The 15,254-nt window shown below is 38.5% G+C and overlaps 1 protein-coding gene across 2 annotated transcripts; it reads right to left on the minus strand.

Annotated features, from left to right (window-relative positions):
• Positions 1-154: 154 nt before the first annotated feature.
• On the minus strand, positions 155-14,601 carry LOC115453101 (maestro heat-like repeat-containing protein family member 1). 2 transcript variants are annotated; one of them, XM_037441774.1, is made up of 12 exons: positions 14,433-14,601; positions 14,173-14,350; positions 11,075-11,246; positions 8,187-8,376; positions 5,187-8,022; positions 4,952-5,105; positions 4,555-4,815; positions 3,904-4,118; positions 3,484-3,681; positions 1,831-2,113; positions 1,134-1,371; positions 155-596 (listed from the first exon to the last, which is right to left on the minus strand). In XM_037441774.1, exons 1-12 carry the CDS (start codon positions 14,461-14,463, stop codon positions 394-396), a joined length of 4,959 nt encoding a protein of 1,652 aa, XP_037297671.1. In that variant the 5' UTR covers positions 14,464-14,601; the 3' UTR covers positions 155-393. The 2 variants fall into 2 exon arrangements, with proteins under 2 accessions (XP_037297671.1, XP_037297672.1); XM_037441775.1 differs by lacking the exons at positions 155-596; positions 1,134-1,371; positions 1,831-2,113 and adding an exon at positions 3,300-3,374 and having other exon boundaries at positions 3,507-3,681.
• Positions 14,602-15,254: the final 653 nt, after the last annotated feature.

A 15,254-nucleotide genomic window follows, 5' to 3' on the forward strand; every position in this document is an offset into this window, starting at 1 on the left:
TACATTAGTATTATGGAATCAAGCGTTTGGCATATTGGAAGCGAATATCGATTCAAAATGTTGCTTTTGGCAAAGGCATAATATCGAACAGGACAATAACCGTGCATATCAATAGTAAAAGGACCATGTCATATTAAGGAAGTATGTCATTACATTTCAACTTAGAAGAATAAAATCACACGACGTGTTTCGAATTATTTCTCTAAATACAACTTTCTACACTATTCAAGGGAAGATTATAATTTTTTATTGCCAATTAATATTTAAGTCGACCAGCCAAGAAAACCTAACACACTTACTTAGTCCTATGATCGATTCTCTTTAAACCATATATCACACGAAATTATGGTAACAGCAATTATGATCTCTATTCTAACCGCTGACATTACCTTTTCAACCGTCGACATTTTCGTCGTCGTGTGCGCAGATGAGACATATGTTGGCGAGTGCGAGCGCCGCGTTCTGCCGCACGGCCGGGTTGGGGTCCTTTATGAGTTGGAGCAGGCGGGTCCGAGCGCTGCGAGTGATGTCAGGGTCGAGGTCTGCATTCTCAGGGTCTTTGCTTTTGATCCGGTACAGCTCCGCGTATAATAGACCTATAAGAAATTATGCGTTTTATTATTTCAAACAAGCAACCATAGAAATTATAACCTTTGGCTGTTACAAATTTACTTGACGGTAAGGTCAGTAAAATACGAGCGGTAATAGCCTAGTTGGGTGTGGAATGGACTGCTGAGACAAATGTCCGCATGTTCAAAACCCAAGGGCACACACCTCATACTTTTCTAAAATTATGGTATTCTTTGTGAATTATTGCTTGCTTTAACGGTGAAGGAAAACATCGTGAGGAAACCTGCATAACTGAGACGTTCTCCACAGGAATTTTGAGGGTGTGTAAAATCTACCAATTCACACTAGGCCAGTGTGGTGGACTAAGGCCTAATAATCAGTAGTAGAGGAGGCCCGTGCCCAGCAGTGGAACAGTATATAATACAGGGCTGTTTTTATTATTTATATTTATTATTATATTCAATACGATTAAAGGTCACCAACTGTAAATTGCTAAATTCGATTTTTTATGAACGGATTTCATTTTCTAGATTATTAATTTCCTGAGTCCTTGAATGACTTACCGAGTAACAGCGGCGGATGCGGCTTCATCTCATCTCTAGCACAGTGAAGATAGTTGACAGCTGTCTGCAGACACTTCACAACGCTGGAAGGCATCTCCTCAGCCAGCTGCCGCAGCAGGGCGGAGAGGAACTCGTCCAAATACAACCTGCCTTCGTCGAGCAGGTGGGTTTGGACGAAGTCGTTGGACTTCTTCACGTTGAACGTTTTGAACACTTGTTTTAGAGTGAATTTGCTCGCCTGGGATTAGAAATTACAGTTGTATTTTTATCTACACTCTGTATTATTATATAGAGTTTGTTTTTTTAAGTCAGGAACTACTGGTTCGAATTGTATATTATGAAAAAAAGTGCCCCGCATCATCTGTGTGCTTGTATGAATACGATAAACTCAAAAACTACCCAACGGATTTCGAAAGTATGGAGATAGTTTGACATCTTAACAAGGACGCTGCCAATTTTCTATTACCAGAAAATATATCGGGACTTTCACGCTTGCGAAGCCGTGAGCAAAAGCGAGTTAGTGAATAAAACCACCATACCTAGTAGAAGGTAATTGTCTAGTAAGTAAATCAACACAATATAATTCTGATAACTGATAGTCGATATTATTTAACATAAAAAAATTAATTACTATCTGTAAAATTAACCATGCCAGCAAAAAAGGCATCAAAACCTCAAATCAAATATCGATACTCACCCTAACAACTGCAGGATTGTTATCACACAAGTGCACCAAGAAGCACGGCAGTGAAGACACCGACTGATCAACCAGTGCTTCCGACTCCACCCGCCCGGCTATTATACCGAACAGGCGTATGGAATGTTCTCGAAGCTGCGCGCAGTCTGTGTTCATGAACGGACGGATCTTCTGCGTTATCGATAGTAATTCTCTATCGTATTCTTTATCGAGTTCGTCGATCTCGGTGAGGAGTAGACTCAGACCTTGTATCGCGGCTAAAGGCACGTTGTCCGTTGGCGGCCTGTAATTTAAAAAAAAATAGCCTCAATAAAGTTACTTTGGTTTTATTGTTAATCGTTAGAATTGTCTATAAATTTATCAATAGTAAACTTTGATGTAGATCTTCCGTGTGAGTTTTTATCTGGACAGGTACTAAGGTTTTGTGTTTTCGCCATAAATCAGAAGTCTTTATGTAGCTTTGTTTTCGATTTCAAAAATTTTGTAATATATTAACTAGTAATTGTGAAACATAAAATCGAATGCTTTAAGGGGTACTGTGCAGTTTGTGTAAAAGCGGTTAATGTGTTTGTAGTGGTAGCACTAGTGGCATGGTACAGACTGCGCGGGCGCGGCGTCGACGCCCTGGCTGAGCGCCTGCAGCGCGGCGGGCAGCGCCTGCGCACGCGTGTGTGCGCGCAGGCGCGCGGTGTTAATGTGTTTGTAGTGTTAGCACTAGTGGCATGGTACAGACTGCGCGGGCGCGGCGTCGACGCCCTGGCTGAGCGCCTGCAGCGCGGCGGGCAGCGCCTGCGCTCGTGTGTGCGCGCAGGCGCGCGGTGTTAATGTGTTTGTAGTGTTAGCACTAGTGGCATGGTACAGACTGCGCGGGCGCGGCGTCGACGCCCTGGCTGAGCGCCTGCAGCGCGGCGGGCAGCGCCTGCGCACGCGTGTGTGCGCGCAGGCGCGCGGTGTTAATGTGTTTGTAGTGTTAGCACTAGTGGCATGGTACAGACTGCGCGGGCGCGGCGTCGACGCCCTGGCTGAGCGCCTGCAGCGCGGCGGGCAGCGCCTGCGCACGCGTGTGTGCGCGCAGGCGCGCGGTGTTAATGTGTTTGTAGTGTTAGCACTAGTGGCATGGTACAGACTGCGCGGGCGCGGCGTCGACGCCCTGGCTGAGCGCCTGCAGCGCGGCGGGCAGCGCCTGCGCACGCGTGTGTGCGCGCAGGCGCGCGGTGTTAATGTGTTTGTAGTGTTAGCACTAGTGGCATGGTACAGACTGCGCGGGCGCGGCGTCGACGCCCTGGCTGAGCGCCTGCAGCGCGGCGGGCAGCGCCTGCGCACGCGTGTGTGCGCGCAGGCGCGCGGTGTTAATGTGTTTGTAGTGTTAGCACTAGTGGCATGGTACAGACTGCGCGGGCGCGGCGTCGACGCCCTGGCTGAGCGCCTGCAGCGCGGCGGGCAGCGCCTGCGCACGTGTGTGCGCGCAGGCGCGCGGTGTTAATGTGTTTGTAGTGTTAGCACTAGTGGCATGGTACAGACTGCGCGGGCGCGGCGTCGACGCCCTGGCTGAGCGCCTGCAGCGCGGCGGGCAGCGCCTGCGCACGCGTGTGTGCGCGCAGGCGCGCGGTGTTAATGTGTTTGTAGTGTTAGCACTAGTGGCATGGTACAGACTGCGCGGGCGCGGCGTCGACGCCCTGGCTGAGCGCCTGCAGCGCGGCGGGCAGCGCCTGCGCACGCGTGTGTGCGCGCAGGCGCGCGGTGTTGGCGGCGCCGCGCAGGCTCGTCGCTCGCACGCGGTTGTTCTCGTCCTTCCAGCCCATGCTCAGGGTGGACAGCACGGTCTCGATCAGGACCATGTTGTCGTTGCACCTGCACAACGAAAACTTTTCAATTTAATCGATTTTCCATATCGATTTAAACTGAGTAAAATCGATGAAAGCGAAACCGAACCAAGATATTTTTTTTTCGAAATAAACCAACATAAATTAAATCATTTTAAACTATTCAAGTCGAATCTACCTAAACGATATTCAGACAAATTAATCGAATTCCATAGATAAAAAAGAAGTAATTGTTAGTTCGTAATGTGACCTGTAATTGAGGAAGCCGGCGAGCAGCGCCAGCGCGGCGCGGCGCTGCGGCGGCAGCGGCGAGCGCGCGTACTGCGCCGTGCGCGACACCAGCCGCGCCAGCTGCGGCGGGCACTCGCGGCACAGCGCGCCGCTCAGGATCGGCGCCAGCTCCAGCAGCGTGTTCGAGCTGTCGCCGTGCTCGATGCTCAGGCACAGGGAGCACGCTTCACGCACCTGGTGGGTATCAAAGACCATATTATAATCCAACCTTTTTAACCGCGCTAAAATCTATATATATCTATCTTATATATATAAAAATGAATCCCTATTTCCCTTGGTCACGCCATCACGCGTGAACGGCTGGACCGATTTCACTTTTTTTGTTGTGTTTGTTATTGTCAGGAGAAGATTTTTATGAAAGAACAAATTCAAAAAATTGGGCGGAAAATTAGCAAATGTAAGAAAACTTAACGAAATAATATTAATTTTATATAACTATCATTTGTTTGATATAACTGTCAGCGATTGACAGAATGCGCGCTGATAATTCATAGGTAAAACGGGACAACGTCTTTCGGATCAGCTAGTTACGAATAAAACTGACGATTTAAGGAACAAACAAAAATTTTACAGCATAAAATATTTTTGTAAAAGAATTCCAAAATCTCACTTTTTGACAATCTGCCATGTCCAGGAAAGCATTGAAGGTATTCACGGTGATCTTAGCCGGAGAGAGTCTTATGGCCTCCCTGTTGGGAATGAATCCAAAGCGTTCCTGCGTGCGGTTGACGGGCGGAGAGTACGCCGGCGGCTCTGCCTCAATGTAGCAGGCCAAGCTCGTGTACAATACAGAGAATAGATCAGAGAATTTGGAGATGCACGTCTGCTTCATTGTTGGTTCTTGCAGCATCTCGCCCAATGCACTAAGAACCTAGAAGAAAATAAACTAGATCAGTAACTTTTAACCTTTTCCCATCTCTATTTGATGAAATGAAAAGTTTAAACTAGCATAGAATTTTATAAAGATGACGTCATTTAGTTAAGTAAGTTCATCATTAAAGAAATACCGTCAAAGGCTGGAGTGCTGCGACGTGGTTTTCGGTAACATGGTAAGGATCCTCGTACAGCTCTACAGAGGTCATGAGGCGAAGGAAGTTGTCCATGATCGCAGAAGTTAAAGCCTCATCTTTGGCGAGATACCTCCAGCAGGACACTACACTCCTGCGAAAAGGATTATTGAAATGTTTATCAAAAAATCCATAAGTCAGTACAATAATATTACATTTCAAAAATATCACTTACGGTTTCAATGGCAGCTTCTGGGACAAAAGCACTGCAGTAACGGCATTTGAATGGTGCTGACTGAGTGAGGTAAGAGGTCTCATCAGCCTTATCCTTGCCTCTTCCCCTACAGCATCTACCGTAGCCAACATGACCTCCACAATCCTCTCTATACTCTGGAACAGATCTTGGCCTTTCTTCATAAAAAGCGCGTCCAAAACCGCACTAATACCAACACTCTTGAACTCTTGGTTATCATAACTCTCGAGTAAACTTTCTATAAATTGCATTGTGTGGTGATGCGGGATTTTAGGAGATACAGCATCACACAGCACCATACAATAGTCACTGATCATATTCAAATCATTCGTGAGTACGTTGTTTTGAAGATGTGATAAGTTATTTAGGCATTCATTGTCAGGCTCTGTTGTGTGGCCTTCGTACAAGTCTTGGATCTGAACGATCAGCTTAATGCAGTCGATAGTAGTTAATCTCACTGCGAAATTAGTATCAGCTATTCCGGGAACCACCAACCCTAACAAATAACCCATTTGACCAAACTTGCTTGGCGTCTCATAGTTAAGTTTCACGTTTTTGATGTACGTTTCGAATATGACCTGCATTATGAGAGCTGACGCCGTTCGAATTTCATCATTTTCATGTCTGAGCCAGTCGATCAATAGTCCCACGAGATCATCGATAGTGCTCAAGCAAGTTGACTGGATAATCAGTTCTTTAATCAACTGGTGGAGTAAAGTCAAGCTGTCGTTCAAAGTTTTTGCTAGTATGTCATTCTTATCTCCATTTCCTTCTATTTCATATTTACGCTTAAAGGAAGAGAGTTCTCCGAAGATGCTATTAAAGAAAACTCGTAGTATAGTATTTCTTTCTTCCGGCAATATTCCTTTTTGAAGCTTGGTTAATGCCTTAGATGCTTTCACTATTATTGGATAAAGCTCAACGTTTCTTTTATCAAGGTTGGAGTTGTATATTTGTTCCAATACTCCATTCAGAAGCTGCCAACGATTCCTTAAAGCGATGTTGTGATGTGATGCAGGATACAGCGCCTTGCTTATTTCATATAGTGTGGTAACACTGGCTTTACAAAGATCAAATGATGGGTTAGACTTCAAAATATCATACAAAATCGACGTAACATTATCACCTAACCTTGCCAAGACGTGAACGTCTAAGCACTCCGATGCCACTGTACCGTAACAACTTATCAATGCATATTTTACAACGTTAAACTCTTGTTCACTTTTAGAATTCTTTGACGACAAGAAATTTAATATTTTACTTCCCCTTTTAGATTCGTTTTCTTTATAAATTGCATCGAGCTCATTCATAACAAACTCCCCGTGCTGTCTTGAGGCAATGCCAATAGCTTTACTGACGTATTCGCAGCTTTCCATCGGAATAGATTTCAGCGCAAGTAAAATTATTTTAAGTACTTTTTCAACAATGGCAGCGTTGGACATGTGGCACGATAAAACTGCGAGATATTGCAGAGATACTCCTTTAATCATTGTTGATTGTTTTTTCAACAGTATTTGCTGTGATATCAACGTGGCTATGTTCTCTACCCATTTATTGCTATTCACTTGTTCCACAGCAGACATTAGCAAATCTAACAACATGCTGTGCCATTGTCCTTTCGATTCGCTTTTGTCTACAAACTTCAGCAGCCTTTGTATTTCAACAGTCCAAGAGTTTTTCAGATTCTTATGAACATCTCCTGAATATTCTTCAAGGAAAACTAGCAAGTTCTTATTCCTTTCTTTCTGTTCTGGGTCAACAATGTGCATTATGGTTCGTACGAACACCAAATCTGGGGAAGACTTCATCTCTATTTCTTTCTCCATTTGTTCGTCTATTACACCCGAATTATTTTGAAGTAACGAGGTCAAACAGTGCGATACTGTTGACATTGACGCTGTAAAATCTTCTATAGTCAAAGCGTTCAGCAATAAATTCCGCAACTGAGTTCTTATACTCGTTACAGTGTTACACATTAGTATTAACGAACTTTTGCAAGTATCGTGCAAGTCTGACAGCTCATATTTAGATGAATTTGCCGTTCCCTCATATCCACAATGTTTAATTATAAATTCTACCATTGTAAAGTCTTCTGTTGTGGTAATACAGTTTCTATATACCAAACCTACAATCGCTTTTACTAGAAGCTTCTTCATTTTCAACCCATGTTCCATGTTATTCATCACTTTCAGGAGAGTAATGAATTTATTCGCATAATTATCAATGAAAACCTGCGATGATGTCGTTAAGTGAGTCAGAATGATGACAGCTTTCATTCTATCTTTCTCCTGGTTGTTTTTGCATTGATGAAGAAGACTTTCAATTGTCTGTTCAGGGAACTGACCAGCCATGTGATCAAAGCAACGAAGGACTTCAAAATGATTCTTTACTGATTGAGGCTGATCGTAATCCGGCTCAAGAAGCACCAAATTAAAAAGTATATGATTTATAGAATTGATAACGTTATCGTTTAGGGTCAGCTTTGGATTCAGCGACGACGGAGACAGCAAATACGATATACATTGACTGACATAGTAGTAATTTATATTAGGTTTTTTATACAAAGCGAGCAATGAAAGAACGAATTTATTTACTGATTCATTGAATTGACGTTCAGATATTAATCTGGTGATAGGTCCTAGGGCTTCTAGTACTGATTCAGATACTTTAGGCTCGTAGGAGGGAAGCCATTGGTTGTAAAGCACATCGAAGATTATTGAGAATTCAGTAACGAAATTCTCTTTTATTGATGTGATGTTTCCGTTTTCTACGTTGTCACCGATTTGTTCGCTCACAGCTACTGCGAAATGGCCGAATGCTGCAAAAATAAGAATTTATGTTGGTCATACCTATGTAAACCACTAAACGGACTCGAATTAAAAGTATTATAATAGTTTTTTTTTAACATTATAGTAGGTACACCAAAGATATATTTTTTTTTAATAAAAGTTGATGATCATGAAGTTTCCTTTCACTACTTACCGTAAGCAAAAGCTTGTTTAAGACCGTCCTGCTTGACTAAAGACAGGAGTGGGAGCATTTTGCTGAGGATCTCTTTGATATGGGGTACGACGCCATGGGTATTGACTGCTGCAAGTGTGCCCAGGGTATGGGGGACTGTGTAATGCGGCACAGACGCTGGCGACAGCTGGTTGATCAGGGCTCGGAGTACCTGGAAAGAATTGTTGGGAATATCTTAAGGTTTTAGTTTATGGCCTGTTGTACATGGCTGCAAGTCTTTGCTGTGGAGGGAAGTGGACAATTAATATTTCTAACGCCTCCCTATCTTTCTATGATTAATTTCGCTGCTGGATAAAGACAAATTAATGTTCCCTGAGACTCGCCGAGCTTCACCACTCGGTGTCATAAAATGCGCGCCACTGCTGATCCTGGCTTACAGGAGTTGTAGTGGTGGGTGCGAGGGCGAGAAAGACTCTGTACATGGCTGAGTTTTTTGTACTAGGCATAATAGCCGGCAAATAATTTGAACACGTAGTGGGGTTATTTGGACGGTAGTGTAGCTACAGTTGCAATAATAACGCGGTAGTGTGCTCAAGTAGTTTGCTAACTATTATACTGCAAAATGACTTTACTGCAAAAGAAATTTTGCTGGTGGTAGGATATATTTTATATCCGTCCATAGCGACCACCATACACAAGGTGTTAAAACCCGCCATAGTGGCCCACGTAAGTGTTCCTGGATCAGGCTGTGGCCGACACAATTGTGTCAACTGTCGAGAGGTAATCTTCTTTCGTCAGTCTACATTCTATTGGACCTCACTCCCGTTACCATCAGGTGCAGTGGGGTCACTTTGCTGTCCCCTTTTAAAAAAAAGGCTTTTCCCCCAATTAAACCGCACGGTATGAAAATCATATAAACTCATTATGAGTCTCTTAAAATGGCTTCTAATAACAGCAATAGGGTACCGGACTAATTTTTGTTCTTTACTATTATCAAATATTTACATAATATAAATTATAACACAGAAGGAATTATTAAAATCCGGTAAAAAATCAACAAGTTATAAGACTTAGAATTTCGGTGGAAGGGGTAATTAACAAGAAACAGAAAAGAGACGAAATATCCACATGTGACGTCATCGGGAATTACGACGCGTGCGAAAAAAAGAGATGAAGCGATATCCCTACATCGCGCCCACTTCTGTACATTACAATATTTTAAATATGAATTACTCGCTCATTTTTTAACCAATTGTTATGCAGTTTTCGCAGGAGTGCTTCTTTTTCGCATTATTAACCATTACATATAGAATAATGTACAAAATCAAGCATAGGCCGGTCCCCTATTACATGCTATGGTTATTTCCTTTATATACTTATAGGACATCCCCGTAAACGTGGCCGCGGACAAAACCTAGTGATAAAGATGTGCCGATTGTATGCGTATGTCAACATGGAACGGGTCAATGACATCAGTTCAGTAGACTGAGTAATTAAGACGGCGAGCCAGCCTTGGTAGTAATTGACTTTTCTTTATGCAAAAAGCGCCCTTAATGGTTGGCGTAACTTACATTGCATGTATTTAAACAGTATTTATTATTTTGAATACAAACAATGCATACAAAGTGTTAATATTGTTATCATATTTTTATAACTATTTATGCAATTTACACAGTTCAAATTGTTTTTAAATTTTTAAGAGTGTTTATTTGATTAAATCAAATCTGTATTATGGGAACATAAATAGCACCATATTAATAGTTCCCACTAGGTATTTTAGTTAATAATTTAATTTAGTTGTGATAGTATTACAGCATAAGGAAAATATCGCAGTTAATTTCCTCAATTATATTATTATGCATATCAAACCAGGTCAGTATTGTACTGACTATTTGGGCTATGAAAACAGACATATGTAAATATAATTCGTGATTCTTTTTTTTTAGCATATAGGCTTATTTTAACACTATCACGTCTGATGGTAAGTGTGGTCTACGGTGGAGCATGCTTGCCTGGAAGATACCTATTCACTCGTGACTTGAAGATGCCCAGGTTATAATAAAATTGTGTCTCATTTAAAATTAAAATGCCGACAGAGACTAACGCCCATGTACATCATACACTGCTGCCCACCCTTTTGATATAGGCACATAATCTAATGACATTCTGTTCCCTCTAGTAAACAGATATAAAAGTTCCATAACATTGAAGTAGAATAAATTACAGCAATGAAATGTTTATATTAATGAATCACAACACTTATTTCGCACAATATGACCTCATCCATACATGTGATACGAACCTGGTGCATACAAGTAATAAAATAATCGGGAATTGTTAAAGTTCATACGTAGGTCCTGAATGTGATTGCATAACACGTTTTTAGGATATTATCTTTACAATTACCGAGGAATGGCATTATTTAATAGTGTGAACTGCACAACATTTTTTCTCATTACTATATTTCACATCCTTTTGGCACATTATATTGATTTCGACATTTCCAGACTAATGACTTATGTTCGTTCGAAAAAGAGACAGTTCTTACTTTAAAAATCAGCATAATAACTTAAGGGCCGTCGACGTAAGACCGTTATTACTTTAAAAGTCGGCAACATATCGCCAATATTCCCGATATTATTATGAGATGCCTCATTTATTTAATTGTATCTGATAAATCTAATATTATTCGCGAAATATAAATTTAATTTTAATGATGCCCTTGAACCTCTTGCTATAAAGGTTAAAATATTTCAAAAACTATTTTATTGCTTTTAATGACAATTTTTCAGTGATTAGACCGTATGTAAACGGCAATGGAGAATTCTATTCAATAAGGTTAGGTATCCGGTTCGAAGGACCTATCGGTATAATTATTTGTATGCTATAAATAAGAAGAAATATATTACCAAATCTAAATGCTCATGGCCCACCGCCACTAGTACAGCTGAAGCTCCCATCTGCACCAGGGGCTCGTAGTTTACATTCTCCATCATGGCTCGAAGCATGGAATTGACTAGATCCGAAGCTACTTGGGGTTCCAGTTTCTTTACTTGGTTCACGCATGTTTGCTCTAGAACTCTGAAATTTAAATTTAATATCTATTTTTCCTATCTACATTTACCGAACAACATCCATTTATCAATATACAGAAAATGTCTGTTACAATAAAAAATATTTTAAATACAATAATAGCCTTTATTGTTCAAGGATAGCATAACTTTCTAATTGCAAGATTACTTTAGAATTAATTCAGTAGTTTAAAAAAATTATCTACAAACATACAAACTACATGCCTATATTATATAAGTGAAATTATAATAACAAAATGTTTGAAAATATCCTAAGATAGCAAATGATAAACAAAACTGTGAAAATTCTATTTGATTATTTATATATTAATTAAAATATCCAAACACATATAACTGAAACACATGTTGAAGATAACGTGTTATCTTTGTGTTTATAACACAACCAGTTTGTTTTCATAGTTTATGCACACAAATGTGTTACAAAGACCTGCATATATCAGAAATTTAAATCAAAATTTTGCAGATTGTTTACCGTTTATATAAAACATTACATCACTTTGAAAAATTAAGAACAAACCTGAATCATAGAATACACAATTTTCACACAAGGTTACTTCTGAAGTATTGAGAGTGGTTCTACTGGTTTATATTAAAAATTAATATGATATATTTTCCACACTCATTTATATTTGAATACTGTTTTCTATATTCAATACAAAACTATACGATTTTGTCATAGCTGTACTAAACTGATTGCCATTCATAATACAAGAAAGCTAAGCAAGCTTGCACACTTAATTATGCCGAAACATAATATTACATTTTATCAGAAAAAAAAAAACAATTCTAAAATACCAAAAATCCTTTATTTTTATTTAAGTTGAATAGTTCTAGATTATGAATTATGTAACTACAAAATAACTGGAGTGTGAAAAACTACAAAGGAATCCTAAATGCATTTTTTTCAGCCTTTCAAGGCCAGAACTTGTGAACATATTTTTTTGTTCTGTTGTTGCTCAAAACCACTTTCATTGAGTTTATTATTTATTATAATACTAGCTTCCGCTCGCAGCTTCGCCCGCGTGGATTTCGGACTTAAAAAATGGAGCCGGTCGCGAACGTTCGAGAATGTTCGTTTTACGAAGCTACTCGCTAGGTGATTCGCTAGCCTCTAGGTGCCAAGCAAGCCGCCTGCCTGTGCGTTCGCGACCTTATATATATATACAAAAATAATCCTTATAGCATGATTCAGTATTCACGCATGATGGCTTATTATTAGCGTATTTCATGTATAACTTTGGTGTTTCTATACCGATTTCTATAATTCTATTTTATGGAATATTTAATAATGTTAACTTTTTTAATTAGGGATGACTGAGAGTGTTATAAACGTAAGAGTAGACAAATATAATGAGAAAGCTTCGAACTGCTAAGCTATCGGGAGTTACACGTGTTATTGTGAGTCAACCATAAAAGATAGACATATGCTGTCGTGGGATATTTTTACATAATTTTAAGGAGAACATTTCCGTCATACATGATTTCTGTGTAGCTTTAACCATTAAGGTTGCACACGCGACGGAAGCTTAAAAAATGGAGTAACTTCTCCCGTTTTCCCAACATTTCCCTTCACTGCTCTGCTCCTATTAATTGTAGCGTGATGAAAAGTATACTATAACCAGCACAGGAGTATGACAAATAATTGTACCAAGTTTCGTTTAAATCCGTCGAGTAGTTTTTGTTTCTATAACGGTTATACAGACAGACAGACAGACAGACAGACAGACGGACAGACAGACAGACAAAAATTTTTCTAATTGCATTTTTGGCATCAGTATCGATCCCTAATCACCCCCTGATAGTTATTTTGGAAATATATTTCATGTACAGAATTGACCTCTCTACAGATTTATTATAAGTATAGATGACAAACCGAATCCAGCATTCACTATTATTAATCTTATGGTATGCAATAAGAACAACCAATATTAAGAATTACTCGTGATTATCCACAGGTCAAAATTCGAACATTGAATGTAATATATTTCACATATTATGCAATATAAATTAAGTCAATTAATTATGCCAAGTCTCAGGCTCCTACATGTGTGCAATGTGCTCAAAAATTAGTTAATTTTTTTCTTCACTTGTTAATATTTGGATACTATATTTAAATGATTAGTAAGATGTCATTAAATTGTGCGATAGAGAACTTTATTAATTCAAACACATTAGCCTGTCACCAATCACATCCAAGGTTACCAAAACTGGTTTGATTAAGCTTTTTAGATACATAATTTTAGCAATAATTGAATAAAATTATTAATCAAAATTCATTCAAATTCGTTTTTTGTTTTAATGTGTAAATAATTTGCATTAATGTTTGTTATTACAAGGAAATTTAAAGTTGTTTGTCCCACACTGAATATATTATTTTCTGTAGTAATGGCAAAAAGCAATCTAATATTGAGAGATTCATATTTGTCTTCCAGCTTACTATTTGTAACATTTACATGGTATTTATCATTCGTGAAATATTTATGGTTTGTCTTTAGAAATATGAAACAATCTTTTGAAAGGTTGTTTATTTGAATAATGCAATCTTTGATGGCCCAACATTCACGAAAAGTACCAGAGACTGGATAACATCAAACAATGGATATAGAAATTCAGCTTTGATATTAAACAACAATATTGTGTATAAAAAATGGTTTTGTAATAAAAAATCAACGAAATTGGGAATTGAAATAAAATGTAATATCCTTAGATATTATTTTACATAAATTTTATGTAAATCTATGCATCAGATTCTTTATTTCCTATTGGAAAATTTTATGATGTTGCATATTTTCTGTGTTTGTTGGATTTTGGATTGTTTAAATTTTTTACTTATTCTTTTATTAGTCAAGTACATTGTTCACAATACTAAATATTTGTCGAGATTATTAAGTAAATAGCTTTGGTGTGGCACTCACTTTACGATATTACCCAGCTGTGGAGGATTCACTTTGACAGTGTTCTTGTAAAACTCGCAAAATATTGCAATCACTTCATTGGGATAACTGTTGGCTATTTTCGTCAATGATTTTATCACGACGTTGTTTACGGAATTCTCATTATCACCGGCAGCGTTTATTAACACCGTCACGGTATCTGCGAATGAAAATAAATGCTTATTTTCTACCCGACTTACAAATTACATTTCTCAAGAAATATACGCAATAGATTGTAATACCTTTCAGACACTCAAACTTTATATTAGACATTTTGTATTAATCACATATCTACGGACATAAACTAATTAAATTATTCCGAATCTCTACAACGAAGACTTCTTTATTTCAAGTTTCAACCACAAAATAAATGAAAACAATATGACACAGCTGTGAGCTGACGTCTTTGCAAATGACATTGACATTAAAATGTAGTTGCCAGTAAAAATATTTTAAATATTACTATTTGGGAGAATTTGTTTTTTTTGTTGATGATAAGTAAACGTACAAGTTGTGTTTTATTTACTTTTCAACTTTAAAATTATTCCTGGAATAAAGACATTTATAGAAAGTGTAATATATGTCTAATATTATTACATAATTTAAAACAATTTGTTCTGTATTCATATTTATTTGTGAATATAACGAGATATAACGAGATATCTAATATATGTTAAGATTTAAACAGTTATAATGGTTTAAATTTTCTTCTATTCAATAATAAATTGGAAGTTTCAAATATTTTGTTTCCCCATCAAATTGTTTTCATATTCCATGTCAAAATTAACCAATGACTGCCTAAAACTTTGTGACGTTTATTAAAAATGTTGCTATACTTTATGAGCACGACCAACACTATGGAATCACTGCATCACAAAAGTGATTGCGTAATGATAATGAGTGCAGACGTGTATTTAGGTAAATATTTACATTTGTAGCTCATGCTGGTAATTTTTTCTCGTACGTTATTTTTTTTATTACAAACAGTTAAACAAGGTCTAAATAAGTATTTACAATAATATGATAATGGTCGTGATAAAATTATGATCAGATTTTAGTTACAA

The sequence above is a fragment of the Manduca sexta genome, chromosome 23 (assembly GCF_014839805.1).
Source record: "Manduca sexta isolate Smith_Timp_Sample1 chromosome 23, JHU_Msex_v1.0, whole genome shotgun sequence".
Taxonomy (NCBI): Eukaryota; Metazoa; Arthropoda; class Insecta; order Lepidoptera; family Sphingidae; genus Manduca; species Manduca sexta.